General features: G+C 46.9%; 1 protein-coding gene and 1 pseudogene across 2 annotated transcripts; one reads left to right on the top strand and one right to left on the bottom strand.

The window, feature by feature from the left end:
- Window positions 1–377: 377 nt before the first annotated feature.
- LOC128823412 (pulmonary surfactant-associated protein C-like) lies at window positions 378–6,615 on the bottom strand. 2 transcript variants are annotated; one of them, XM_054005666.1, is made up of 6 exons: window positions 6,516–6,615; window positions 5,947–6,084; window positions 4,863–5,000; window positions 2,025–2,141; window positions 1,669–1,788; window positions 378–619 (listed from the first exon to the last, which is right to left on the bottom strand). In XM_054005666.1, exons 1-6 carry the CDS (start codon window positions 6,561–6,563, stop codon window positions 545–547), a joined length of 636 nt encoding a protein of 211 aa, XP_053861641.1. In that variant the 5' UTR covers window positions 6,564–6,615; the 3' UTR covers window positions 378–544. The 2 variants fall into 2 exon arrangements, with proteins under 2 accessions (XP_053861641.1, XP_053861642.1); XM_054005667.1 differs by having other exon boundaries at window positions 1,669–1,785.
- A 10,193-nt stretch (window positions 6,616–16,808) lies between these two features.
- Window positions 16,809–20,931, top strand: LOC128823382 (40S ribosomal protein S3a-A-like; annotated as a pseudogene).
- The last annotated feature ends 5,974 nt before the right edge of the window (window positions 20,932–26,905 follow it).

Below are 26,905 nucleotides of genomic sequence, written 5' to 3'. Positions count from 1 at the left end.
TCAGTGTGACGCACAGTGCGAAGGGAACGCAATGGGATTTTTATCATTACTACTTACTGAGTGCTGCACGCAGCATAAACTCTGCTCCTTGGAGTTTACAGTCGAAGCTAGACTCAGCAACTCTCTCTAGACCCATGGTTCTCAAACTTTTGTACTGGTGACCCCTTTCACATAGCAAGCCTCTGAGTGTGACCTCCCGTATAAATTAAAAACACTTTTTTATATATTTAACACCATTATAAATGCTGGAGGCAAAGCGGGGTTTGCGGTGGAGGCTGACAGCTCACGACCCCCCATGTAATAACCTTGCGACCCTCTGAGGGGTCCCGACCCCCTGTTTGAGAACCCCTGCTTTAGACAAACAAGTGACATTTCAAGGCAGTATGGAGATTTTATTTCTTCATTAGATATTAGGTTAGGCAAGAATTTTTATAAGGGTTCATTTTAATAGGAAAGCTCAAAACCAAATTGCAGCCTAAGCTCATGGAAACACTGCAGGCCGCACCGAGTGATTGTCACAAATGACAAGAGACTTTTAGTGGGTTTAAAAATTATAGCAAACACTAAATACATAGATCCCCACACAGAGGCTCCATCCACGCCGCTCTTTTTGCATGTTCTGAAAATGAAAGACAAACAATTTTGCTATTGGCACCTGCTTTGCTCTCCCCAGCTGCTCCGTTTTAGTGCCACGAGCAGGTGTAAGAGCAGATTTCAGTATTAATCATCCACATTAGTGAGCGTCCATATTGAACTCGCAATTCCATAACGTATCAGTTGAGGGCTGGTGAAATGTTATTTTCTGGTATTTGCTGTGGATGAGAAGGAGCTGACGCTGTTGGGTGAGAAATTCCAAACCTTGAGGGAGGGGTTCCCTTCCCCCCCCCCCCAGCCAGAATGTGAATTGTGGGCAAAACTGGGAATGTCCCAGAATGGCCCATTGGAAAAGGCTGAGATGGTCCATCAATGAGTTTATTATCCGTCTCCCTTATGAAAGCAGCTGTTAAAGGGATGTCCATTCGATGAATATAACATTGTCAAGAATGTTTAAAATAAGCCCTTATCCATTTGGAATCCCCCCTCCACACACCAATAGAAAGCCATTCCCTTCTGCGTTGCAGTGGGGTGACCCCACTGAAGCCAAAGGTGTAAGAGGATGGATCAGCCAGGGTGGCTTGAAGTCAATGAGAGGAGAATTTGACCTGGAATTTGTCACAGGGCCTTGACTCAGCTGGAGTGCTGTTCTCTGGCTGTTCTGGTCTATGGTTAACAGCTCCAGCAATTGAATGGCCCTCCCCAGGCCGTGAAGGTCAGGTGACTGAGGTGAGGCACACGGGAAGGCTGGTCTAATAGTCACAGCGCTGGCCTGGAACTCAAGAAAGTTCCTCTCTACAGAGTCTAGCTGCAGGGTCACTGTGAGGTCTGAGGGAGAGAACAATGAGGGATGATGGCAGAGGGGTCATGTAGACTCTCCTCCCCAAAGGCACTGGCCTTTTTTTGCTGCAGTTTCACTACGGTGCTTGCCCGACCTCACAACATGGGGATGGACCCAGTGACTCCATCCTGTCCTGAGCTCAGGGCGTGTGTCATGCTGTCCCTGCACTACATAGCCTCCGCTTATTAATTGATGTCATTGCTGAATGCAAGCCCCAAGCAGAGGGCTCTTACCTCAGCCCAGTAGATGGGGACATCGCTGCATAGGAGGTTCAGAGAGGTGCCCAGGGTCTTGCGGTCGGCCAGCTGCCTCTCGCGGAAGCTGTAAGACATGCTGTTGTCTCCTGGGACCTGCTGGGAAACAAAGCGAAACTGTTTACATTGGCATGAAACTGAAATTAAATTTTAGAATAAAAACAAATATTCCAGAGCTGATTGGAGCTGCCCAGTCCCAGAAATTCCCTGAGAACTCTCACTGCTTTGATTTTAGTCAGTAAAATTCCTTGTAGAGACCCCAGAGAAGGGACCACGTGCCAGCTAGTATCTGGACCTTCTCTGGCCAAGCCGGCTCACTCTTCTACCGCACTCACCTGGGTGGCGAAGTTCTCAATTCTCTGGGTAATTTCAGCCAGGCTGGGTATGGCGACCTTATCCATCTTCACAACCAAACATTTCCTTCTGTCCTGAACCCGGAAGCCAATGAGACTCTGGAAGGCAATGGGGAGAAAGATTGGCTGCACAAGTCAAGACAAAGGGTATGTCTACTCTGCAACATAAGTCTGTGCTTGAGCCTGGACTCAAGCCTAACCCCCCTCGTGTCTACACTGCAGTTGCACTGACCCAGAGCTTGGACCCAAGATCTGAGGACTGTCCAAGCTCGAGTTAAGCCGGGACCCAGGGCTCTGTGGCTTTGCAGTATAGACACAGCCCCACTTGACTCGGGTCCCAGGAGTCAGACGGAAGTATCCCACAATTCCATGGGACAATTTCCTTAGTCCTCTCTAGCTCAACGATCTGCAATCCACTCTATTGAAAATGGAAGCCACCCCACATTGCGAACGGCAGCAGCTCCGGTCAGCAGAACCCATTCTTTTCTGATCACCCATCTGCAAGCACACTGTCAGAGAGCCTCCTGGGTTGGCAATGGAGAGCGAACAGATCAAGCCTTTTGCAAATGAGCAGGGCAGGCAGTAAAGTTTTCTTACAGTGTACCCCAGTCCTAGGGCTAGAGTGGCGACATTTCAGCGTGGGGGTGGGGAGATGCTAGGGATACCATTACTTTGACTTGGGTCTGCACCCTGCAGTGTGGACGTCAGAGCCCTAGGTTTTAGCAAGGCTTAGAAAAGTCTTAAGGTAGGGTTAAAATACAATATAGATGCCCAAGCCCAGGGTTCCCTAACACGAGTCAGCTGACTCAAGTCCCACTAGCCCTGGGCTTGCATTTCAGTGTAGACACACCCCCATGGCATTTGGTGCATGACTCACTGTGCAGCAGTGTGAGGTAAATGGGTGGGGGGATATGCCAGCGAGGGGAGTGGGAGGAGTGTGCAAGTCAGCAGCGTGGCTGCCAATGAGCTATTACAGCACCGCAGTGGAGGCCTTGGGGGCTTGAATGTGAAAGGCTAGACCGGGGTGTCAAATGCCTGGCCCATGGGCCAGCTCCAGCTCCCAGCATGAACACCTCACTCTTCCCACATTCACTGTGATTCAGGATGGCCGGAGACCTGAGTGGACATGGCTGAGGAGAGCTTGTGTCTGATTGGCCACAGGCAACTGGGCCCCTTCCCCTCCTGAGCGGTTGCCACCAGTGCCCCACAGCCTGAGCTCAAAGAGAGCTCCTTCCCTACCCATCACCCTCCTTGTTCCCATGACTGCCAGGCCCCAACAGCACCAGGCTGAGGAGAGCAGCTGCTGATCTGCCTCCATCACTGCTTCACGCTGCTCTCAGCAGCCCAGCCGCAGGGGAGAGTCTCCTTCTCCCTCACGCCTGCTGGCCACCACTGAGCCCTGTGCACCAGGACCCGAAGGTGGGGGAGCAAGTGCCTGGAGGGGAAATGGAAGAGGAGGCCAATGTCCAAAGGAAGCTGGTTAAGAGAGAACGGGGCTTGGAGAGGGAGGCATGTGCTCAAGGGGGGCTGAGCTGTGAGAATTCCCACAGAGGGGTGGGTGAGAGGGGGTGGGGAGGACAGGAAGTGCCCAAGGGGTGGGGGCTAAGTGTCTCGGTATGGTGGGGGTGGGGGAGAGAAGTGTCCCCAACAGGGTAAGAGACTGAGGGAAGGAAAATCACAAGAAGCTGGAGTGGGGATAGGGTGGGGACTTATGAGGAGAGGCTGATGGAACTGGGATTGTTTAGTCTGCAGAAGAGAAGAGAGGTGGGATTTGATAGCTGCTTTCAACTACCTGAAGGGGGGTTCCAAAGAGGATGGAGCTCGGCTGTTCTCAGTGGTGGCAGATGACAGAACAAGAAGCAATGGTCTCAAGTTGCAGTGGGGGAGGTCTAGGTTGGATATGAGGAAACACTATTTCACTAGCAGGATGGTGAAGCACTGGAATGGGTTACCTAGGGAGGTGGTGGAATCTCCATCCTTAGAGGTTTTTAAGGCCCGGCTTGCCAAAGCCGTGGCTGGGATGATTTAGTTGGGGTTGGTCCTGCTTTGAGCAAGGGGTTGGACTAGATGACCTCCTGAGCTCTCTTCCAATCCTATTCTTCTATGATTCTATGACTGCCCATAGTGGAGAAACACAGAGCTCAGTTAATGGACAGACTAAGGGAGGCTGTCTATTGCCTTTAAATGCAGTATTTAATGTCACTAACTAAAGGGGCATGTTCTGCAGTCAGTGATGATTGTAAAATTTGCCTGTTGCCAGTGATGGTCTCACCCCAGGTCCATGGACTTTAACTGAAAGGGTAAATGGGCCCTTACTACCCGTGAGCAAGGCTTGAGGAAAGGAAGGAAATTACACCATCCAGACTGTCTAGAGTGTAGTTCCCAGCTTGCGTAAACATACTCAGTCTAGCTTGATGAGCGCTAGCACAAATATAAATAATAACATACTTGCAGGAGCACGGGCAGCGGCAGCACAGCTTAGCCAGCACAAGTATGTACCTACAAAGGTGGCTTTGTGACACCACTGCCAGTGCTACCAGCGGTACTAATTATACTTGTGGAACTAGTGTGAGTATGTGTTTGTGAACTGGGAATCTGAGACCTACCTCCTAGTGTAGATGTAGCCAATATGTGATCTCGCCACTATGGAGAAAGCATCACATCGTGTAAGCTCTTGTCGTGTTTTCTGTCCTGACCTGCCTCATGTGCCAGGTATTTCTAAGGGTTCACACACCAGTCTCGTAGGAACAATTTTCACACCTAGTGCTCTGAGATCCCATTTACTCTTTCAAGTCAGCCTGGAACATCTGTGGGACTCACGTGTTTATAGTCATACACGACAGTCGCTGAGGTTGTGTTGCCCTCGATGTGAAAGGCAGCCACGTTCTCCTGGCTGCTCACCATCATCGTCTGCTCAGTCACTTCCCCGTTGCTTCCACTGCTGGTGATTTGGATGATCTGTAGGAGACACATCACACATGGTAAAATGTTTTCATTGGACTCTGCTGCCTCTGAGGCTGTTTGCATGGACAGGGACTCTGTAAACAAACAGCTGGAAGATAAAAGACCAGTCAACTGGCTGTGACGGTGTCCCTTGGTGATACGGCCTCCGTCAAAGGCTGCTGGCTGACATTTACCAGCCGGGCAAAGCCTGAGAGGGGTGAATTGCACAGAAGATCCAAGTAAAACAGCAATAGGCATCACTGACCTTTAGGCTTTTCTCTTCCAACAAAGCCAGATTGGAATGCTGACACATAGTCAGCATTTGGGAACATGAGCGTAACTGTGTGTATGAGTGTAAGAGGGTGGCTTGCTCCTTTAAGGGCCAGAGGCCGGGGCCAGCCAGCCCTGGTCTATTATCAGAACCAGCTGGAAAGGGAGTAAGGGATTATAAAAGCCAGCAAGTGACTCAGCTGAGAGGGACTGAGAGTCTCCTGCGGTGGTCCCTGGAGAAGGGTGGCTCCAGGTGGGAAGCCCTGGCAGTGTGGCTGGGTAGCAAGCCCCAGCTGGAAATCTGGATTTTCCTTTTGTGAGTTTGGTCCTTTGGACAATCAATGGAGCCCAGTGTAACAATAGCAACAGACACTTTCTGTTTCCTACGGGGAACTGTGTGGAAGTAACCCCTCTTGGGGAGCTGTCTGAGAAGCCATGAGGCTGCAGAAGCCAGAGTATCAGCAGCCACAGTAAAGCTGGAGTTGTTAATGGACCCTATGTCAGCATGAGATCTTACATGGCAGAAGATCCCTACACAACGAAGCATAAAACACCCAGAATCAAGATGTAAAGATTAATGTGGCATGGCTGATAATTCCGCAGGCTGCTGAGGAAGCCGGCCTTCTCCCAGTCAGGCTTATCCCACAGACCAGATTAATGGCACCTGCCTTCCATTACCTGCTCTACTCACCTTTTCGGTGTGTTTCTGAGTCATGTAAACTCCAATCAGAACGGCTCCAGTGATGATAATGGCCAAGAGGACCACCACCACAGAGATGAGGATGATCTCCTTCCGGTTCTTGGGCATTGCAGGCATAAACCTGTATGCCTGGGGCAAACACACATTACATTCTGATTATAGACACTAACTGCCAATGACCTGATGTTAACAGCTGCTCCACAGCAAGGGAAACACGGACTTCTAATGGCCATTGACCAATCTATAGACACTGGTGTGGAGCTCGTAATCAGGATGAGGGATAAAATATACATCCTGTCTTGATTTAAAGACTCCAAATATCTAGCCCATCCCTTGATAAGCTGTTCCAATGGTTTAATGTCATATAAAACATACAGATTCACTCACACAGATGCCTTCTTCAAATCGAGCTCACGCATTCACTGACATTCATTTTCTTATTTGCGGACAGCACTCACTCAGCCTTCCTCTCCAGCATGGTCAAGGGTGGGCATGCAGGCACACCCTCAGCACACAAATCGCAATCCAATGTAACGCAAAGATAGATCAGCATCACTCACAGGTGGCTCTGCAGGCATGGTGGGCTTGGTGCTATCTTTGGAATCCATTTCTGCTGCACATTAAATGCAAACCCAGAGATGCTGCCTTCTCCCTGAGGAGCCGGGCTTTATATAGAATCTATTTGTATAAGAGTGGAATGGGCCAAGGGGTGTTTCTCCTTCCGTACTTCAGCGAAAGTTCTTGCCAGGAACAGATCAGCCAACTGACAGGTTATTATCCTGGGTTTGATCTAATGAACCTTCAACAAACCTTCCCTTTGACTAGTATAGAATGGAAAGAAGGTATAAAGGAAACATGATATTTTACATTTTGTACTGAGGTTTATTAGGTGATTTTTTACAAAAAAGATCCCCCCTCTAAATTTGGGTGTGTTACTGTTGTATAATATTTATATTTCATAAATATCCAGCAGCCCCAATAAGAACCGGGCCCCACCATGACAAGTGCTCTACAAAGACATGAATACATGGTCCCTGCCCCAAATGTTTGGAGTCTAAAAAGAGGGGGGAAATATATAGTTGTTAAATAAAAAATACAGTTATCCCTGTATCTTAATGAAGTTTGAGATACCTTCTTCAGAGCTTGAAAAATCTGAGTTGCAGATTGTCTGAGTCTCTTCCCAAGAAAGTGACATGTCTACCATGATAAAGACCGGATGAAAGGGATATTCCAGATTTAAATAAATCCCTTTAAAAAAAAAATCTTTTGTAACTTTTTTTCAAATATTTTTTGTTGTGGCTGAAATTTCTCATACCTAGTCTCAGCCCAAAGATGAATGATTTGGGGGTAGGTTTCCACACAGTCGACTTGGGCTGTGTTTGAATTATGCAAGGATGGAATAAGTGTCCCTTAAAAAGAGAGAGCGAGAGAGAGAGAGAGAGACAGCTCCACTGGGGCACCAGATCTGAAAACCTTCAATCTTTGAGAAAATTCGAATCCACAGACTTCTTGGCTTGGATCTGTCTATATAAAATGGATCTGAGTTTGAATACTAGATCCAAACCTTCACAGAGTTTGGAGGAATTCAGGAATTCAGCCCACCACTGCTCAATACAAACTGAGCTAGGCATCTGAAATTGTGTTAAAATACTGTGCTAAATCCATTTTAGAATAACCACTAAATCGTAGTGTAGACAGAGGATCTGATTCTGCTGTCACTTAAACCGTGTGAATCAGGAGTAGCTCCACTGAAGGGAAAGGAATTGCTCTGGTTTCAAACTGGAATAGGTGAGCGGAGAATCGGGCCCTTTGTTTCTCTTTTGGAATCTAATAACAATATTTTTAATTGTTAGCAGGGTCTCAGCAGTTTGCTTTTAAATGCCTTCCTAGAGACCATTCTCAGTTTGTTCAAACAACTGTATTGAGCCATTTCTCCTTTATGTTGGCAGCTCTTTTGGGCAGGGAATATGTTCTATATCCAGTTATTCACCTATGTCGTGTCTCCTCAAAAAGCTGTATAACTAGAGAGTTAACGACAGAGCTCCTCTGAGAGCTAGGAAACATCCGGTCAGGAAATCACTTCTATCTAAAACAACAAAAACGCTCAAATGACATAACAAGTGGTGATAAGGAGAGACAGGTCACCAAAAATCTGAAACACTGTCAAATTCATCTCTGGGTAACTACTGAAGCCAGCAGAGTCACACCAGGCACGCACCTGGTCCTTTGTTTATCTTATCTTACACTTAAAAAAATATTGAGGTTGCTTTTTCAGGGATCGCAGTTTCACGAATGTGGCTCGGTTCTCCACTACATCCTAGTTTGTGTGTAATTTAGCGCAAAGTAGCCTTAGCAGACTGGACAATCCAACCGTCTTGTCTTTCAGGGTTGAAAACACAGCGTGAGTTATTACATCTCAGTATTTGCCACTCCATAGACATTGAAGTACTGCAGTGTCCTCTATTCTGACTAAAGGAAGAAAGTGCCACAGACACCCGGAGCAGTGCCGCAGATACGCAGAGCGGCAAATACTAATTTTCTGTGGTACCTGCATTTTGGTGGACCCTCAGTATTAAGCTTTCAGCCTTGCTAATGTGTTTTGCAGGGGACACATTAGAGGTTGCAGCTCATGGGATGGGGGGCACTCTGGCCATCTTTGCCTATTGCTGTTCCTGTATCCTCCCGTTCATTGAGGGGTGGGGGAGAGTTATGAGGCTTCTGGATGTATTAGCACAAGAGCAGCATGAATATGCAGATGTTGCTGCCCAAACAGCGGCGGCAGGATTGACTGTGTCTGTCCCTTGTCTGAACCCCACAAATCTGACCCTTTGCAAATCTGCAACTCAAATCATGAGGCTGTTAAGTATCTTGGGTGCCTGCCTTCATGCTCCCTCTGAACAGAGCTTCACGCAGCCAGAGACAGAATCTCTGCTCTGGCTCCACCAGCTGGTTTGGCCCAAACTTCACCATTGTTTGTCGAATCCACCTCCCTCCCCAGAGGTTCCAGGTGGGCAGCATTTCCGAAGCAGTGGAAAATCTGCGTATGAAGAAAATCTTTCACCCCCTGGGCAAGAAGCAACAAAGCCCAGAAATACATGCCAATTTGAATATCCCAACTGGAAGGTGCAGAGGTGGCAAATGAGAGAGAGAAGACAGGACAGGAGTGTGAGGCTGACAGACCAGCTCAGCTTGGACCCCTAGGCCATTTCACTTGTGTGTGAACAGCAAAGAAATGTTAAGTGTATTTGTATGGGTGGATCAATTCACTTGTGTTAGTTTAGTTCAAAGGAAATGTTAATGGCATTGTCTTGACTTATCTATAAACCCGTTGATTGCTATCACATTACATTATGTATGTCCCTGTAATTAAATAACCCTAGATCAAAAGTGTGTGTATAGTCATGAGTTAGCACTTTGTGAATACTAATGAATGATACTTGTATTGTTTCTTATCTAACCCTATTATAGTGTAATGGCAGGCAATTGCATTATGTATGTCACTGTAACTAAGTATCAGAGGGGTAGCCGTGTTAGTCTGAATCTGTAAAAAGCAACAGAGGGTCCTGTGGCACCTTTGAGACTAACAGAAGTACTGGGAGCATAAGCTTTCGTGGGTAAGAACCTCACTTCTTCAGATGCAAGTCTTGCATTTGAAGAAGTGAGCACACTGTAACTAAATTACTTGTTTCAGAGTGGTAGCCGTGTTAGTCTGTATCAGCAAAAAGAACGAGGAGTACTTGTGGCACCTTAGAGACTAACAAATTTATTTGGGCATAAGCTTTCGTGGGCTAAAACCCACTTCATCGAATGCATGCCGTGGAAAATACAGTAGGAAGATATATATATACACAGAGAACATGAAAAAATGGGGGTTGCCATACCAGCTCTAACGAGACTAATCAATTAAGGTGGGCTATTATCAGCAGGAGAAAAAAAACTTTTGTAGTGATAATCAGGATGGCCCATTTCCAACAGTTGACAAGAAGGTGTGAGTAACAGTAGGGAAAAAATTAGCATGGGGAAATAGTTTTACTTTGTGTAATGACCCATCCACTCCCTGTCTTTATTCAAGCCTAATTTAATGGTGTCCAGTTTGCAAATTAATTCCAATTCTGCAGTTTCTCGTTGGAGTCTGTTTTTGAAGTTTTTTTGTTGGAGTATTGCGATTTTTAGGTCTGTAATTGAGTGACCAGGGAGGTTGAAGTGTTCTCCGACTGGTTTTTGAATGTTAGAATTCTTGACGTCTGATTTGTGTCCATTTATTCTTTTGCGTAGAGACTGTCCGGTTTGGCCAATGTACATGGCAGAGGGGCATTGCTGGCACACAATGGCATATATCACATTGGTAGATGTGCAGGTGACCAAGCCTCTGATGGTGTGGCTGATGTGATATGGTATTCACAGATTCCAAGGCCAAATCTGGATTTAAACATTGCCAGTGACCCTTGGTCACATCTTTCAGCTCCAGATGGTTGCAAAGTTCCCAGTGATGGTCCATGATAGGAATTGGAGGATGTAAAACTAGCACAGAATTCCATTCCAAGCAGGGTTTCTAGATGTTCTGCTACAGGTAGCCAGGAGCCACTTGCACGTGGGATCACTATCACATTTATTTTAGACGTGAAAAATGAAAGCCCGTTGATCATGCTGAGCTCACTGATTCCTGCCTTGCAGTGTGCCTGCCGGTGCCCCGTGGGCCAACTGCACACAGCACTGAATGGGCACACTAGCTAAGAAACTGTGATAACGTTGATGAGTGTGTCAAGATCTAGGAATTTCCAGTGTGTGTAGCCATAGGAGATAAGTTAAGGCACTTTCCTTTCCATGATACTTATATCTCTCCTTACACATGCTCTTATCTGGTGATATCATTCTTCTGTGTAATCTGTCATTAGCCTGTGGTCTAGGGCTCTCCTCCTCTGCTCTTACCCAGAAACTACCAGGCCTGTGATCGCGAATAGCTGGGATAGCCGGCAGAGCTGGTGCTGCGATGAAGGGCGACACAGAGGAGGTGGCGGCAGTGAGATTCCGCCCCCCGGCAGCTGAAATCACTAACATCTGGGATAGGTGGCAGAGTCTCTGAACCCAGACTTGGCACTGCAGCTGAAAATAGCGTGGTAGGTAGTGGTGATGTAACGAGGCACCCGCTACCCAGAGCTGTGATCACTAAGAGCTGGGCTAGGTGGTGGTGGTGCCACATGACGGGAGTGGCGGCATGGTGAGAGGCAGCAGAGCGAAGATGGCATCGTGGCTAGAGACGGTGGCATGGCAGTTCTTCATGGAAGCCGAGCAGCACTTCCCCCCCAAGGGGCTGGAGACGGACTTGCCTGAGTCCGCTCCCGAGCTCTGGGACAACACTAACCACTGACAACAAACCATGAGTGGGGTGCACCACCAGAGAGGAAGGGAGGGAAATGAAGGTGTCAAAGGGACATTGTCCACTGGATGTTCACACCAGCAGGTGAGGAAACTGAGGCAAAGGACACTGCCCAAGACACTGTTGGGATGGGTGTTTTACTTACTATTCACATAGACATTCACTGATTTATTGTTGTGTTCTCCCAAATGTTTGAAGCTTTGCTTTTTCTCTTTAAAAAGTTTGCTTGAGATTATACACACAGGGCTTGTGAGAGGGTAAATATTGCCTGCTAAGGGTGCCTAGGGGAGGTATTTAATTTTCCGGGTGGAGGCTCGAGCTGGTATGTTTGTTATATTTAAGAAGAACAGCTAAATGTTTGAACCTGGCCCTTTGTTACCGCTGACAGCACCTGGCAGAAGGGTTACACCAGTTTATAGCTTCCCTGTGATTTTAAAAGCCAAGAGTCTGCCTCTCACGGGGTTTGTGACCAGATTACTCCTGGCTGCACTCAGTTTGCTTTGCATATTTTAATCCTTTTGGCATTTCCTTGTTTTTTTATACTCTCTTTCTTCCTCCAGATTTTCCTTGCACTGCTACGTACACACACTGGCCTTATTCTGCTTTGGTGCAGTTGAAAAGGGCAGTTTCCAGTACATGTAGATTGGTGCATTGGAAAGGGGCAAGTGGTGGCTACAAAGAGAAAACCCCTTTGTAAAGCCCCTGCTTCATTGTGGAGTCTCCCTTGACAGCGACTGCTTAGATAAGGTTGCAAGATCCTGACCACTGCCTAAAACCTGGACACCTCAGGAGTAGGACTCTGGACACAGAATGGGAATGGGAATCCACCAGTGATCCTGATGTCTCCTCTGGCCACAGAGAGCTTTGATGTTAGTTATTATATTACACGGACCATCTTCTTGTTCTGTGTTTGTACAGTGCCAAGCACAATGGGATCCTAGTGCCCGACGAGGGCTCCAAGGCACTGCTGCAATACGCTGAGCATATTACTATGATCACACCTTGAAGGAGTAGGGCTTCATGGGGAAACCCTGCACTAGAGGAGATCCTTCCTTTCAGGCCATGCTGAGAGTGGCGATGGGTAACTTTTCTTCTTCTCCCAGATGGCCCACCTGTGGAGTCCCCCAAGTTTCTTTCTGCCTCTTCACCTGTCCTGTTCACAGTCCATAAGGATGAGTGCTAGCCTGAAGCGCTGAACGATGGGGTTGGTAGAAGCTACCAAGGAAAATGGCGGCGTTTCTATTGCCCCCTGTGAATGGGGCTTCTTCCATCCTCCTTGGCTGGTAGTCTTGTCTGGGAGCAGCCCGCTAGGACTTGTGGCTCTGGTTGCCCCAGCTCATTCAGAATGGCCCCAGCTGTCGGTGAGCCAGGATGTCCCACATCCCTTGGCGGAGAAACACTCCCTCCTCCTGTCACAGCTCCCCAGCAAGGACTGTGGGATCTCCTGAGAGCTGAGTGTATCCGGGGGGTGGGGCAGCTTGGATCGGAGTCCACCCACAAGCTTCCCACTCTCCCCACCAGGCTTCAGAGCCTGACCTCCAGCCTAAGCAATATCTACAAAGCTATTTTTATCACCACAGTGCAAACCCTGCAAGGCTGAGTCGGTCAAGCCGGCCTCTGAGACTCACTACGCTTGCTATGTAGACATACCCACAGAAGCCTGATCCTCTTCTCCCTGTTCACACCCCCCCTTGCCAGGCTAGCTTTTCGGACAGCCACAGGAGAGGAGGCACTCAGCACCTCAGGATTGGGTTCTTTCTGAGCAGCCTTATCAAGTTCCTGTTTCGTACACTGCAAGATGTTTTCTGTAAGCCTCGGAGGTCTGATCCTGCACTCTCACCTAGAGGAGTTTTGCTGCTGGCTCCTCTAGAGGTAAGCTCAGACTTAATCAAAATTAGGACCAACAGTCGCAAAAGGTGCCACTGATTTTTGGCTGAGTGCTCATCTGGAGTCACTTCTGGCCCAGATTTTAGGGTGACCAGATGTCCCGATTTTATAGGGACAGTCCCGATTTTTGGGTCTTTTTCTTATATAGGCTCCTACTACCCCCCACCCCCATCCCGATTTTTCACATTTGCTGTCTGGTCACCTACCAGATTTGCAGCTGCTGGCCACCCACAACTCAGACTTCAACTGGAGCTCAGCACCCCTGAAAACCATGTTTGAAAATTTTGCCCCGGCTCTCCTTCCTGTTGGCTTAGCACTTGGGGAAAAAATCCTTCACAGTTTACTCAGCTGAGGTTCACATCAACCGCAAAAAAACCCCAAACCCAACCTCTTTTGCTTCCCGAAACTTGATGTATGTTACTATGTAAGCAAAACACATCAAATGGTATGTTTAGATTCCAATAGAGAGCCGTCAAGAAGGAACAGCTGTTTCTCAGACCAACAGGATTTTCTGTTGGGTTAAGAGCTCTTCCAGCATATGGGGGTAGATGAGAAAGATAGCCACAAAAAAATAACCCAAACCTTTGTGAGATACAGAAAATGCCCTGTTGGGACAATCCTGCCTTGATAACAAGATGATTGGCTCATCCTGTCTATGGACCACTTCCCCAACTGACTGTGCCTATGTGGAGCCACCAGTATGTATTGTTTTTGTTTGGTGGACTGTCACTTGCTTTTAATCTCTTGATATTTTTTACATTTGGGTTTCAGGATAAAACCTGAGATGTCAGGATACAATCTAGGAATAATGTGGTTCTCATAGCCTTCTGTTAAGAAAAAATAAATCCGTTTGATCAGAGTATTATGGTAGTATAACATTATAGGCACAAGTGGTCCTGGTATTGGAACATACTCACAATAAGCAATGTTGCACTTTTTAACAAATGCATCACTTGGACATTTACTGCCCTGCAGCCTTATCCCCTGGACCATCTTTCTTTGTAGGTGAAGTTCCCACTGTGCAGAGGGCCAGCACAAGTCCTGCACACCACTGAAATGTTATTTAATTCCTACAGAAAGCTGAAACTTCGCTATGATGGGCTGAATTATATAATGGGAATTCACAAATCCAAACAGTCTCTATTGTACTGACTTGACCAGTGCAGACTTGTGTCCATAGCTTGGTAAATGTCCTCCCAGGACCTGATTCTCCCTTGGGTTTTGGAGCAGGCTATTGGTGAAGAGGGTCCATCATGGGGATGTTGGCAAAGGGATACTGAAACAATGTGTTGGATGTTTTCTCCAGGCCTACAAGTTTATTCCCACAATGCCAAGGGGCAGAAAGGGGACCATCCTCGTTCCTTTCATTGTGGTATTCCTGGCCATTATCCTTGTGGGCACCGTATTGATTGAAACACACTGAAAAAAAGTAAGGCAGAGAACTGAAGGAAACTGTGAAAGTCACAGAGGCAGAAACACCTTATGTTAAAGGGAATTAAATTGCTGCACGGTATACAAGCTGTTGTCCAGTGTTAAATATATTCAGCTGAACAGCTAAGGAAACATTCGGTTGCTGCTTGTGAAAGAGATGTGCCAAGTAGAAAATCATGAGTGGGACAAATGAAATATCTGACAAATTTTTACCTTATATACAGTGGGCCAAATTAAACCCTGGTGTAATTCTACTGGCGTCAGCAGAATCACACCAAAAATCTGATCTCATCTAGTATGAGCCCGTGCTTCACACTGCAATACCAAATAGCCTGACTTCTATAACAGAGTTGGCATTTGGGTGCAATTTTCAATGAGTCTAACTTCTAAGCATTAGAAATGTCAGATCTCCTTGAATTCCTGGGTGTCAGTTGTGGCATATTTAACACTGGATTTAAAATAATTCATATTGGCACCGTCCTGTGGCACACTTTTATTTATATATATACATAGATTACAGCTGGTTGAAAAAACGAAAGACTAATTTCACAAAATAATTTGATATTTCAGAGTTGTTTTCATTCTGAAGGGTTCAAAATGGGACAGTTTCTTTTGTTTTTTTTACAGACAATTTGGAGGCTTTTTTTTATTACGACGACTGGCATTTTTGTTTCCAGAAAACCTGATTTTTGAAAAACAAATAAATTCTGACCATTTTGATGTTGCTGATAAAAATGTTTTAAAATCACTAAATTTATCAAAAAAACAAAATTTCAGTATTGACCATTTTTACCCCCCAAAATAATTTTAAATAAAAGACCACTTTCTGATAAACTTTTTAATTTAAAAAATCAATCAGCTCTAACATATATAAGTATAAAGATTGTGTGTGTGTGTGTGTGTGTGTGTGTATAAAAGAGAAAACCAAATTTCCAGTTTACTGATCTGTGTTTTCTGAGCTAGAATTACATATTGTTTCTCCATATTCTTAAACCTGCTAAGCAGATCTCAACAACTGCTGTTGACTGAAAACTGTTTGAATAATCAGATTTAGATGTAACTTCCAGTTGCTCTGTTAGATGGGAAATATTTGGTTATCTTGAAATCAGTTCAGAAGTTTTATTAATAACTCCCAAACATTTTCATTTGCAGACCTTGCCCTTAGATACAAGGAAGTGTTTTGTTAATAAGGGCTTTGGAGTCTCGCTTTGAGGGTGACCTTTATACACTCTACTTTCACATTTTAGCTGTTAAGTTCCTTATTTATCAGTCTGAGCCAGTTGAAGTTATCAGCTCTTTCCCTGCATTGACTGATTGATTAGCTCGACAGATGCTGCCATCCGATTGCCTGTCAGATTTATACTGTCCTGCCAAATCTCCTTCTGGTGTTTTGTAACTAGAATTCAGAGGCGGTACCTTTGACTCCCTGCTGCCATGTTGCACATGTAAAGGGCTGTAAGCTACACGAGCGGCATTTTTACTGTAGTGTTTCTTCCGGGTTATCAAAATGGCACTCCCTGACAACAAGGGGAGGTAGTTCAGCAGACAGCGATGGTGAACAGACAGGGGAATGCTGCTGGATTCTGTATCCAAACAGCAAACACTATGGTATTCACAGATTCCAAGGCCAAATCTGGATTTAAACATTGCCAGTGACCCTTGGTAAATTGTTGCAATGGCTACTAACCCTCACTGTTAAAAACGTACGCCTTGTTCCCAGTGTAGTACAACTTCACACCGATGAGCAGGAGACGCAGTGCAAATATTGCTCATATGTTTGAAAGCAGGGCCGGCTCCAGGCACCAGCTTAACAAGCAGGTGCTTGGGGCGGCCAAGGGAGAGGGGCGGCACCTACGGCAACTCGGGGGCAACAGGTCCCTCACTCCCTCTAGGAGCGAAGGACGTGCCGCTGAACTGCCCCCGCCGATCACGGCTTTTTTTTCCCCCCCCAAATTGCCGCTGCCGATCGCGGCCTTTTTTTTGTTTTTGCTTGGGGCAGCAGAAATGCTGGAGCCGGCCCTGTTTGAAAGGCTCATTGTTGAGGCCACTTCGGTTTAGGAGCCAGCTGACTGAAGTAATTTCCTTCCAATACCTGGCTTGCTGGTGTGATGTGACCAAAGAAGATACCCGCTCAGCCACAGATCCAATGCAACTGACAATGCTAGTCAAATCCCAACACCTGACTGGAGGCTCTGAGGAAAACCACCTGGGCTCTGACCGAAGTCAGTTCATTGAAGTCAATGGGTTGCTCCCGTGCTTAAAGTTAATCATCTACTGAAGTGGCTGGCTGAATTGCGGCCAATTAGTTTGTATTGACACAACAGGAGAAACACGAATAAAGCCCATTTGCAGCCCAGTTACATTAATGAGGGTGCAATAATGATATTAGCAAAAACTGGAGATTCCGCGCAAGGTGTAGAAATTGCTACCTTATCCTCTCCTTGTGACAGCAGCTTGAGAGAGCAGACTATCCTCCATTGAGCAGGACAGACATTCCAAAACACAGTGTAAATGTGGAAACGTCCGTACTGTCTCATTTCCTTTTGTTCTTCCCCATAATTTCAATTTTCAGCTGCTGGCTGGCAGGGCTGGATCTTCTAATACTTCACACTAAGATTTACCTCTTTTTAACACGGTATTTGGAGCCCGTTAGCGTTTTGTGACGACCCCAGCAGGGATCAGATCCCCAGCTGCTATAAATCTGTGCAGTTACATTGATTTTAACGGAGCTGTGCCGAATTACACTAGCTGGGGATCTGGCTGAAGTGTCTTCCCCAGGTGGTGACGGTTTCCCCCCCGTCCCCCATACGTTTATTTCACCATCCCGCAGACGACCCACTGGTAGTTCTCTGCTGCAGCCTCCACATTAATTATATTATCAAAAACTCCAGGAACAAATTGGACAAGGCTCTGATAGCACTGCTGGCAGAACGTGGCCAGTTCAAAGTCCTGCCTATAGGTGCTCATAGTACACAGATCATATCCCAGAAAGCTCTGCTCCCAACAAGACCTATTTTGAGTGAGCGAACAGTCGGTTTAAAGTATCATTACACCTGTAAGGGGGCTTGAAACAAATTTCTAGGATCATGGATGATTTATTGTGAGGTTAGTATTGATTTTGAAACTGATTATCAGAATCAGGTTTGGAAGGCCTCTCTATGGAGTGGAGTCTGGATCTCCCCTCACACCTTTTTACATAGTCTAGCTCCATTGGTTAGGTGGAGTTACTCCAGATTTACACCAGTGTCAGTGAGAGGGGAATCAGGCTCCTAATGTGTTTCATCCTACAGTTTGGCTGTGGTGTATACAACTGAATCATGCATCCTTTGCATTTAGGCTATAATAGGCTTCCATGTATCGGGGGTAGCCGTGTTAGTCTGTATCTACAAAAACAACAAGGAGTCTGGTGGCACCTTAAAGACTAACAGATTTATTTGGGCATAAGCTTTCGTGGGTAAAAACCTCATCTGAAGAAGTGAGGTTTTTACCCACAAAAGCTTATGCCCAAATAAATCTGTTAGTCTTTAAGGTGCCACCAGACTCCTTGTTGTTTTAATAGGCTTCCACGTTACTAGCATGAAAAAGTGTTTCATTATGAAGATGGTTAAGGAGATAATACCGAGCCTGGGCAGCATCACTAGTGGAATCCAGCATTTCTCAGCATAGGTCAGAAAGAGTTTATACCGCAACTTGGTAGGTACTGTTTTCTGTCAGCCTGTTTTCTGCCAGCAATGGGCTCTCTCGCCAATTCCGCTGCCCTCCCGCTGCCCCTGGCTTTCTCACTATGTCAGGGGGCCCCTTTCAGCTTTTACTTGTAATCTGGGCAAGAGGGATGTTAATTGGCCCGTTTTTGTATAAAAGCTCTGGTCCCCGCCTGAAGTTCTGTTAAAATCAGAGGACAGCGTTAGGGGCTGATTCACATCTGATAGGCCTGAGTGTTAATGCGGAGTAACTAACTTAGTGGCAACACAGCTGTGTGAGAGGAGATTTGGGCCCTAGGAATGTACCTGTCAGTCCAGTCGGAGCCTTTCCTAGCAGCTTATAACAAACCTGCGGGTCTCGCATATGCCCTGACGTCACCACGATCACACAAGCCGCACACCGAGAGCTCAGCTGGTTCCACCTTAAAACATAGGCAGAGCAACTTGGGGTCCTGTGCTCATTGCAGTCTCTGAAGTGCACTGACTGGCCCCTCTCCCTCTCTGCCAGCAGGGCCCAAGGGGAAAAGGGAACAACTTCCCCACTGGCCTGATTTTCCCCACCTGGAGTAGGTGCAGTGAGGGAAACAATTCATGACCTTTCTGTGTTCCTCCACCCCTTCCCAGCAGCCTGTGGCACAAACACAGGCTTCCTGCGCTTGAGCTGAGGAAGAATCTCCATTAGCCAGCAGCAGTGTGGAGGCTTGTAGAGCCTTTTCTGGCCTCCAGCCACTAGGGGGAATCAGTCACAGACTCTTGAGCAGGTCTCCGTTTCCATCCCATGGTACTGTTACCCACTCATTATTTTATTGCATGTCTTGCAATATTTGGTATTTTTCGGATAGCCCCAGCAGCTGGAGTCATGTGATTATGTGAGTGTAACAAGGCAGGTCCTCTTGGTGTGCCCTCTCTTGGCTAGGCACCCCAGCCTCAGTTTCCCCTTTTTAGGGTTCCTCAAACTCCATCTTTGCTGTTTAGTCCAACACTACCCTTGCTGCCGGCTAATTTGTTAACATAAATGCTCCAAAATAACTCCCCAGAGTCAAAGAGTGCAGTCCATTACCATAAAACAAAAGCTTTTTCAGTCTCTTTCTTCAATCAAAGTGGCAGGTGTCCCCTAGCCAACTCAAAACACAAACAAAAAGTACAAAATAAACAGTGTCCACCCACCCTGAGCATTCCAGAAATGTTAAGTAGCCAAGATCCATCCACCCTGGGCTTAAGTTCTTAGCTCCTCCCGGGTTTTTCCCCAGCTCAGAGTTATTCCCTTGTAACTTCCTTCTTCCTGGGCCTGCAGAGGTAAACAAGCAAACATACCTCTGCCATCCTCCTTGCCCTGAGCTTTCCTTGCTCTCACGCTCTTAATCCTTCCTGGGGTTCCCTGGCTTGCTGTTCCTTGTCTGGAACACCAGCCCCCAGGACTGTTTCCCTGGACCTTCCTTCTCCCGTGGCCCACAAAGGTCAGCAGGCAAACATCTCTCCACTGATCTCCTGCCTGTCTTCCGTCAGCAGCTTCCAACCACCCCTTCCTGCCTCTCCCAGCTGCTGCCTCACCGTTTATATGGGCCAAGTGTCTTCACTCCCATGAGAAGGCCGTAACCAGGCACAACTATACTGAGCCCCGTTCTTTCTTAATGGGGCTAGTCCCCCGGCGGCAATGAGCATCTCAGCTTTCCGTAAAAACAAACAAACCCCGAAACAAAACAACAACTCTAAGTTTCTAGCCCTTGAAAATGTGCCCCCCAAAGACTCAAAAGACAAATAGAATGAACCCATACCTTATTATTTTTTAAATCTCATGATTTTTAAGCTGATATTATGATTTTTTGGAGCCTGGCTCGTGTTTTTTTAATGCTCTGGGTTGCCAGTACTGCAAGATGCCTTTACTGTCACGGTACCTGCAATGTTTCATATACAAAACATTGGGAAGACACTCGTCACCAGGACCCAAGGAATCAAAATGGCCTCTGATGGACTTAGGGACTGTGTATTTGAAGTGAGTCTTGCTGATCTGCAGAATGGTATGAATTCAAGCTGTAAATTCAAGCTGATTCCAGAGGATGTTCAGGGCAAAAACTGTCTGACCAAGTTCCATGGAATGGACGTCACCCATGACAAAATAGGCTCGATGGTCAAAAAATGGCAGATGATTGATGCTGATGTCAGAACTACTGATGACTATCCATTGCACCTCTTTTGCGTGGGTTTTACCAAGAAGCACAATAACCAGCTTCGCAAGTCCTCATATGCCCAGCATGAGCAGGTCTGCCAAATTCGCGACGAGATGTTGGGAACCATGACACGGATTGTGCAAACTAATAGCCTGAAGGAAGTTGTCAATGAGCTGATCCCAGACAGCATTGGCAAACACATAGAGAAAGCTTATCCGCCCATCTACTCTCTTCATGACATGTATGTCTGCAAAGAGAAGATGCTGAAGAAGCCCAGGTTTGAATTGGGTGAGCCGATGGAATTGCACGGTGAAGGTGTTGGCACTGGAAAACCCTCTGAGGATGAGACAGGCGCTAAAGTAGAACCGATGGATATGAGCCCCCTGTTTCTCTTTGGGGAATTGTATACTAAAAGATTTAAATTTCTGCGCACAATATTTTAAAATTCTGCATATTTTATTTGTCAAAATAACACAATATAATCACGCCTGTTTCAATTATTTTGGTTTATTTCAAAATACCTGTCAACAATACAGACAATAAAAAAAGCTTCCCCGAGGAGTAGAGAGTTAAAGAAACCCCTACAACAACCCAGTTCCTGTTTCTCTCTTATGCTTTTGTCGGGTGCCTCCGTCTGGGTCTATCACATGTGCCAGCTGGGCACATCTTGAGGGGAAATTTTGCCCCATGGTCTTTTGTCCCTATGGTCTTTTAGTTGATTCTTGGTTTTTCACCTTGCCCCCACAGGGTTACCATATTTAAAGTTACCAAGTAGAGGACATTGCTGGGGGGAGGGGGAGCTGGAGAAGGGTACAGTTGGAGGCTGCTGGAGGGGGTATTTGGGGGCTGCTGGAGGGGTGTGTGTACTGGGAGGGGATATTTGGGGGAGTGCTGGAGGGGGCTGCGTGGGGCCCTCCCGGCCCAGACAACTGCATCCACTCTCCGCAGGCTCTGCTCCGTGCAGTTTTGTTATTGTCCTGCTGGAGGATGTGGTGAGGCCCCACCCTTCCTCACCCTTTGTGAGAGCCGGGTCTCCGGGGCCGCTCCTGTCCCTGGGCAGATAAGGTTCAGGCCCAGCAGCCAGAGTGTGCAGAACCTCTATCCCCGCCGGGCCACATGCTCCACTTACTGTGGGGCCATGGCCCAGGGCATGCTGGGAACACCAGCTGCCGGAAACCCTCCAGCTCCCCTGCCCTGTCCCCCCAGCAGTGTCCTCTATTTGCAAGCTCAGGAGTCGGGTTCTGTGGGGCCCAGTGGCCCCTAGTGGCAGCCAGTGCCAATTCTGCAGAAAAAAAATGTCATTCTGCACAGAATATGAATTCTGCGCAAATTCTGTGTTGCGCAGAATTCCCCAACAAAAGGCACCTCTGCCATCCACCGGGGGTTGAAACTGAGAAGCCAGAATCCTGTCTTTGGGGAGCTCAGCTGAATTCAACATCACCCTATATTCCTGGCCTTGAGAGCACCATTCTCTCCTGTGTAGATCAAACACCATGACCCCTCCTAGAGCTGCCCTCGTGGATCAGCTGATAGTTAGCAGAACTCCATCTGCCCTTTAATGACAAATTTGTATTCTTCCAGCAAATTCCACTGGCCTGGTGTTAAACTATTCTTTGCTGCTACAGTTACCCAGGATGGATGGGATAGCAGATGACACTGTGCAGATCTATTTATATCTACCAGATCTTGGTTTTCAGATCAGGAACTTGAAAATGAGGGTAATTACAAATAGCCTTATTTAAATCTACCTTTCATACCAGTCAGTCGGTCTTTTCCCCAGATTTTACATATTGGGATGGGTCCATCCCAGCTCAGTGTATGATGGCTATTCTTCGATGTAGTCCATCTTTACCATTTCTTCTTAGAAGGATGTTTCTGTGTAGTCTTCTCAGTATTATTATTTATATCACAGCGTGGATTGGGACACAACTGAATATCTCAGTAATGTGCTACAGATCTGTAATTACAGAGCAACTTTCTTATTCTCTAGGGCATGTATTTGTTGTAATTGGACAAAGGGGAAGCAGGAGATGATTATTTTCATACTTATTATTATAGTTAGACACGCCCATCACAACCCATTTCACCAAATCATTACTCAACAGGCACTTAAGTAAGCCAGGCTTTTCCCATAATGACCTGTCTGGGTTCAATGCTGTTTTTGTTGTCAAGAGCTGAAATATGATTTGTCATAGTGTCAGAATATCGCATAACATGAAGGGTACAGATTTCATTCACTGCTTATTTCCATATACAGCATAATACCTATTTTACTGTGGGATCTAGGCATCTTTGGGGACATATACCACTCAGGTAATTACGTTCAGTCTCTCTCTAACAGTCTCTTTCCTATAACAAATCACACTGTTTCTCATGTAACATTAAGATGAGATCCTTTTAATGGAATCCAAATAGCTTTTATACAAGGAGCAAAGATGTTTCCTGGCTAGGAAGCCCCACATTGCTGGGCAGCTTGATGACATTGTCATTTGAGAAACAAACAAATCCAACCTTCGATTGCTAGTATTAGCAATCAAGACACAAGAACAGGAGGGATTCTGCCTTCAGTTATGGCCCATGTACGCCCTGCAGCTGGCTAGGGTGAATTCCCTCAGTATAGGCATCGCATGGAGCTGCCATAAGTGCCTGATGCTGCCCCGATAGAGGGTGCCGGCTGGGGACTGGAGGGGATGCTTAGGGGCAGGAGGGAGGGGACCTGCAGTGGGCAGGAATTCTGGGTGGTGCTGCTGCCCATAGACAGCCCAGGATGGGCTGTTGTAATTTAGGGACGCTTCTTTGGAAGTCTAAGTTACATTAGGGGCAATATCAGCCACCAGAGCAGCCCAGCCTTGGGAGAGCACCCCTGCTCTTGGCTTGCAAGTTCTGCACAGACTCTCACCCAACATATTTAATGGCCAAAGCTTTAAAGGGAATGAGATAACTGTCTCTGTAGAAAGAGAGGTAGGTAAAAACCTAGGAACTCCTTTGACTTTATTACAGAGGGGGCGCACTGTCAGTGCTGAGCTCCCTGAGGCTGCGGGGAGCAGAGTTGCATGATCTAGCTAGAGTCCCAGTGAATGGAGCTTACTCCTGGGGGAATTCTGCGCCACTGTGCAGGTGCAGAATTTATGTCCCCCACAGATTTCTTTGCTTCCCCACAGCAAAATGACTTTCTGACAGGGAAGCCACAAGAGTGGTCATGTGACCCTCCCCAGCAATATGTTTTAGGGTCCAGGGCAGCCGGTAGAGAGGTGAATCACTATGGAGCAGGAGACAGGACTGGGGAAAACCCGTCTGGTAGCTCCTATCCTGTTGCAGGCTCAGCTGCTAGTCCCAGCTGGACTGGGAGAACAGGATTTCCTCTTCCTCTTCAGAAGACCCCGTCAGACCCACCCCCAGATTTCTCCCTCAGCTGAAGGAAGCTCTGCAAACTCTCCCCCCCCCCCCCGCCGCAAACTTTCTGCACCCATCACTCCTCAGCTGCAGGATAAAGGATCCTTGTACAGGGAGGTACATTGAGGCAAGTCAGGACAATAAAAAGAACAAGAGCTTACATAATGTGGTGCTTTGTCTGTAGTGGCTAGATCACATATAAAGGTTCATGAGTCTGCTACTGCCTTTGAGCTAATAGACCTGGTTCTTTAGCTCAAGCAATAGAGTCTAAAATGTTGTGCTTTTCACAGGGATTTCTCTTCTGAATAAGCGACTTCTGGTTTGGCTTTAGGAAACTCCACTTCTCCCTGAAGATTTCCATCAAGAGCAGATCCAGAATTAAAATACTTCTAGTTGAAGACAGCCGTCCCCACGTCCTTTGCATCCACCTCTTATGACCAACTCTGTTCTGCTTCAGACTAGCAGCCGTGTTAGTCTGTATCCGCAAAAAGTACTGGAGTACTTGTGGCACCTTAGAGACTAACAAATTTATTAGTGCATATGCTTTCATGGACTACAGCCCACTTCTTCGGATGCGCTTCGGACCAGCCAGACCCTCCACATCACCATTCCAGCCCATGGTGCTGAAGCGCACCCCCTGGCTTGAAGTGGTTTCCATCCTATGTTTACAGATTGGTTCACTGACTCTCAGCACCCCACTATAAAAATTGTTCCAGCACCTCTGATCCAGCCTGGTCCCTTGTCCCAGGAGTCAGCTGACTGGTGTGGGGGCCAAAGGGCTGAGCTGGGTTTTACAGTTCAGTCAACATAACCAAATAAAGCATGTTTGTAAGCCTCTGTGAAAAAGTGGTAGCCTAAGAGAAGTTAGGCACCAACTTCTTTTAGAGCATAAAGTGCTATAGAAAGTTAACAGTACTCCTATGTTTTACCCCACCCATAAATCTTTGGCTGTTTTATCAAAATGTAAATTAATGTGATCATTTAACATAACTTGCTTAAATCCAAGGAATGAGGTTAGTCCATATAAGGGACAAACTGTCAAGGCCCCAGGGCTCACATAAGTCAGGGATGGGCATTGTTTTAAGAACATGAATAGAATAGAATCTGACTCCTGGTTAGGAAGAAAACAATTCAGTGATAGGGTGGGGATACACAACTGGATACACAACTGCAGTTATTGCTCTAGCTCCATAAGCAGGCTGAACTGACTTATTCCCTGCCCTCCATCTCTTCTCTTCCCCCCCTCTGGTAGATGCATAGGGAATCTCCTAGCATGGGCCACCTAATTCGTCTCTCCTTTCCTGGACTAATCCATGACCTCAAAGGAATAATTGTGATTTTATTACCTCTTCCTAGCCACCAAGAAGGCACACTGGATGCACAAGCCTAAGCACAAATATTCCCTTTGAGTAAAGCAAGTGGGTTTAAATATCTTTTAAAAAACAGCTCTGACAAATGCTGCATTTAATAAATCCCTTTGCAGATCAATTCCATCAGCCAGGGAAAAGTGGTTTTACTGAACAGCCATTATGGATAAAAGCAAGGGGAACAAAGGAAATTGCACTGCAGAATTGTGAAGGAGTGGGGAAGCACGATAGATGTAGCTACAGAATAAGTGGGAAACAGGGCCAGCTCCAGGCACCAGCTAAAGAAGCAGGTTCTTGAGGCTGCCAATACCAAAGGGCGGCACTCCAGCCGCTATCGGGGCGGCACATCTGGGTCTGCAGTGCAGTAATTCGGTGGCGGGTCCCTCAGTCCCTCTCGGAGCGAAGGACCTGCCACCCAATTGCCACCGAAGAGTGGAATGGCACAATCGTGCTGCCGCGGCTTTTTTTTTTTTTTTTTTTTTTTTTTTTTTTTTTTTTTGACGCTTGGGGCGGCAGAAAACCTGGAGCCGGCCCTGGGGACAACAAAGGATACTGGTGCCAGAGCTGCCCTCCCCTTCCCTTCCCAGAGACCCCAGCAGCCAATCCCCTCCCTCAGACTGTGCTGCATTCGGCTCTCTCTAGGACCCAGCAGCCCTGCTGTTAAATGCTCCACTGCTTCCCGTCTGTCCGGGCTCCGGGCAGAGCGGTGCCCCCAGTTGCCTGTTCTGCCTATGGCTAAGGACGGCCCTGCCGCCCACTGATTAAGGCTCAGCCACTTACCAGAGGCTTCTAGCTCTCAAACCTTCCTTTGAAGCTCACAGCTTCCAACTACCAGCCACAGCACACGGTCCTTCAAACAACCAAACAACCAACCATTCCGTTGCTGGAGCTGTTAACCATAGACCAGAACAGCCAGAGAACAGCACTCCAGCTGAGTCAAGGCCCTGTGACAAATTCCAGGTCAAATTCTCCTCTCATTGACTTCAAGCCACCCTGGCTGATCCATCCTCTTACACCTTTGGCTTCAGCGGGGTCACCCCACTGCAACGCAGAAGGGAATGGCTTTCTATTGGTGTGTGGAGGGGGGATTCCAAATGGATAAGGGCTTATTTTAAACATTCTTGACTATGTTATATTCATCGAATGGACATCCCTTTAACAGCCGCTTTTCGTAATGGAGACAGACGCTAAATGGTTTGGGACAGACAGCTGATTCCTAGGAACATGCTCTTCTTTTATCACTCATCCTTCTAAGAGGCCACAATCACTGGGCCAAACCAAACTGTTGTACTCCTTGCTCATTTGTATTATGTGGTAGCTATCTGAAGGTAACCAAGCTAGGAATGTGTATGTGAAACATGCTAAACCACAGGAGAGTATCTCCTCCATATCTGTAGTCACTTGGAAGATATACATACTGACCAGTGTATCACATTTAGAAGCTTTAACTTAAAAAGTGGGCCAAAGGCAGGTAGCAGGTGCTATCGAATATCACTGGGGGGGTCTTAGGGTTGGCCTTTCCAAAGCCGTGCAGGGGACTAAGCCATACAACTTCTGTTCATTGAAGGGAAGGCGTTGGCACTAAAACCCTGATGCCGGTTTGAAAAGCTTGTCCTCAGTACGTTA

This window comes from Malaclemys terrapin, chromosome 15, assembly GCF_027887155.1.
Source record: "Malaclemys terrapin pileata isolate rMalTer1 chromosome 15, rMalTer1.hap1, whole genome shotgun sequence".
In the NCBI taxonomy this organism is placed as follows: Eukaryota; Metazoa; Chordata; order Testudines; family Emydidae; genus Malaclemys; species Malaclemys terrapin.
This window is presented reverse-complemented; position numbering and strand designations above follow the sequence as displayed.

Excerpts from the sequence above, each read along its gene's own strand:
- LOC128823412 (XM_054005666.1), bottom strand. The coding sequence starts at position 6,563 with ATGGATTCCAAAGATAGCACCAAGCCCACCATGCCTGCAGAGCCACCT. Across the intron at positions 5,001-5,946 it reads CTCAGAAACACACCGAAAAG|ATCATCCAAATCACCAGCAG; the intron begins GTGAGTAGAGCA and ends TGTCTCCTACAG. Across the intron at positions 2,142-4,862 it reads TCGTGTATGACTATAAACAC|AGTCTCATTGGCTTCCGGGT; the intron begins GTGAGTCCCACA and ends ATTGCCTTCCAG.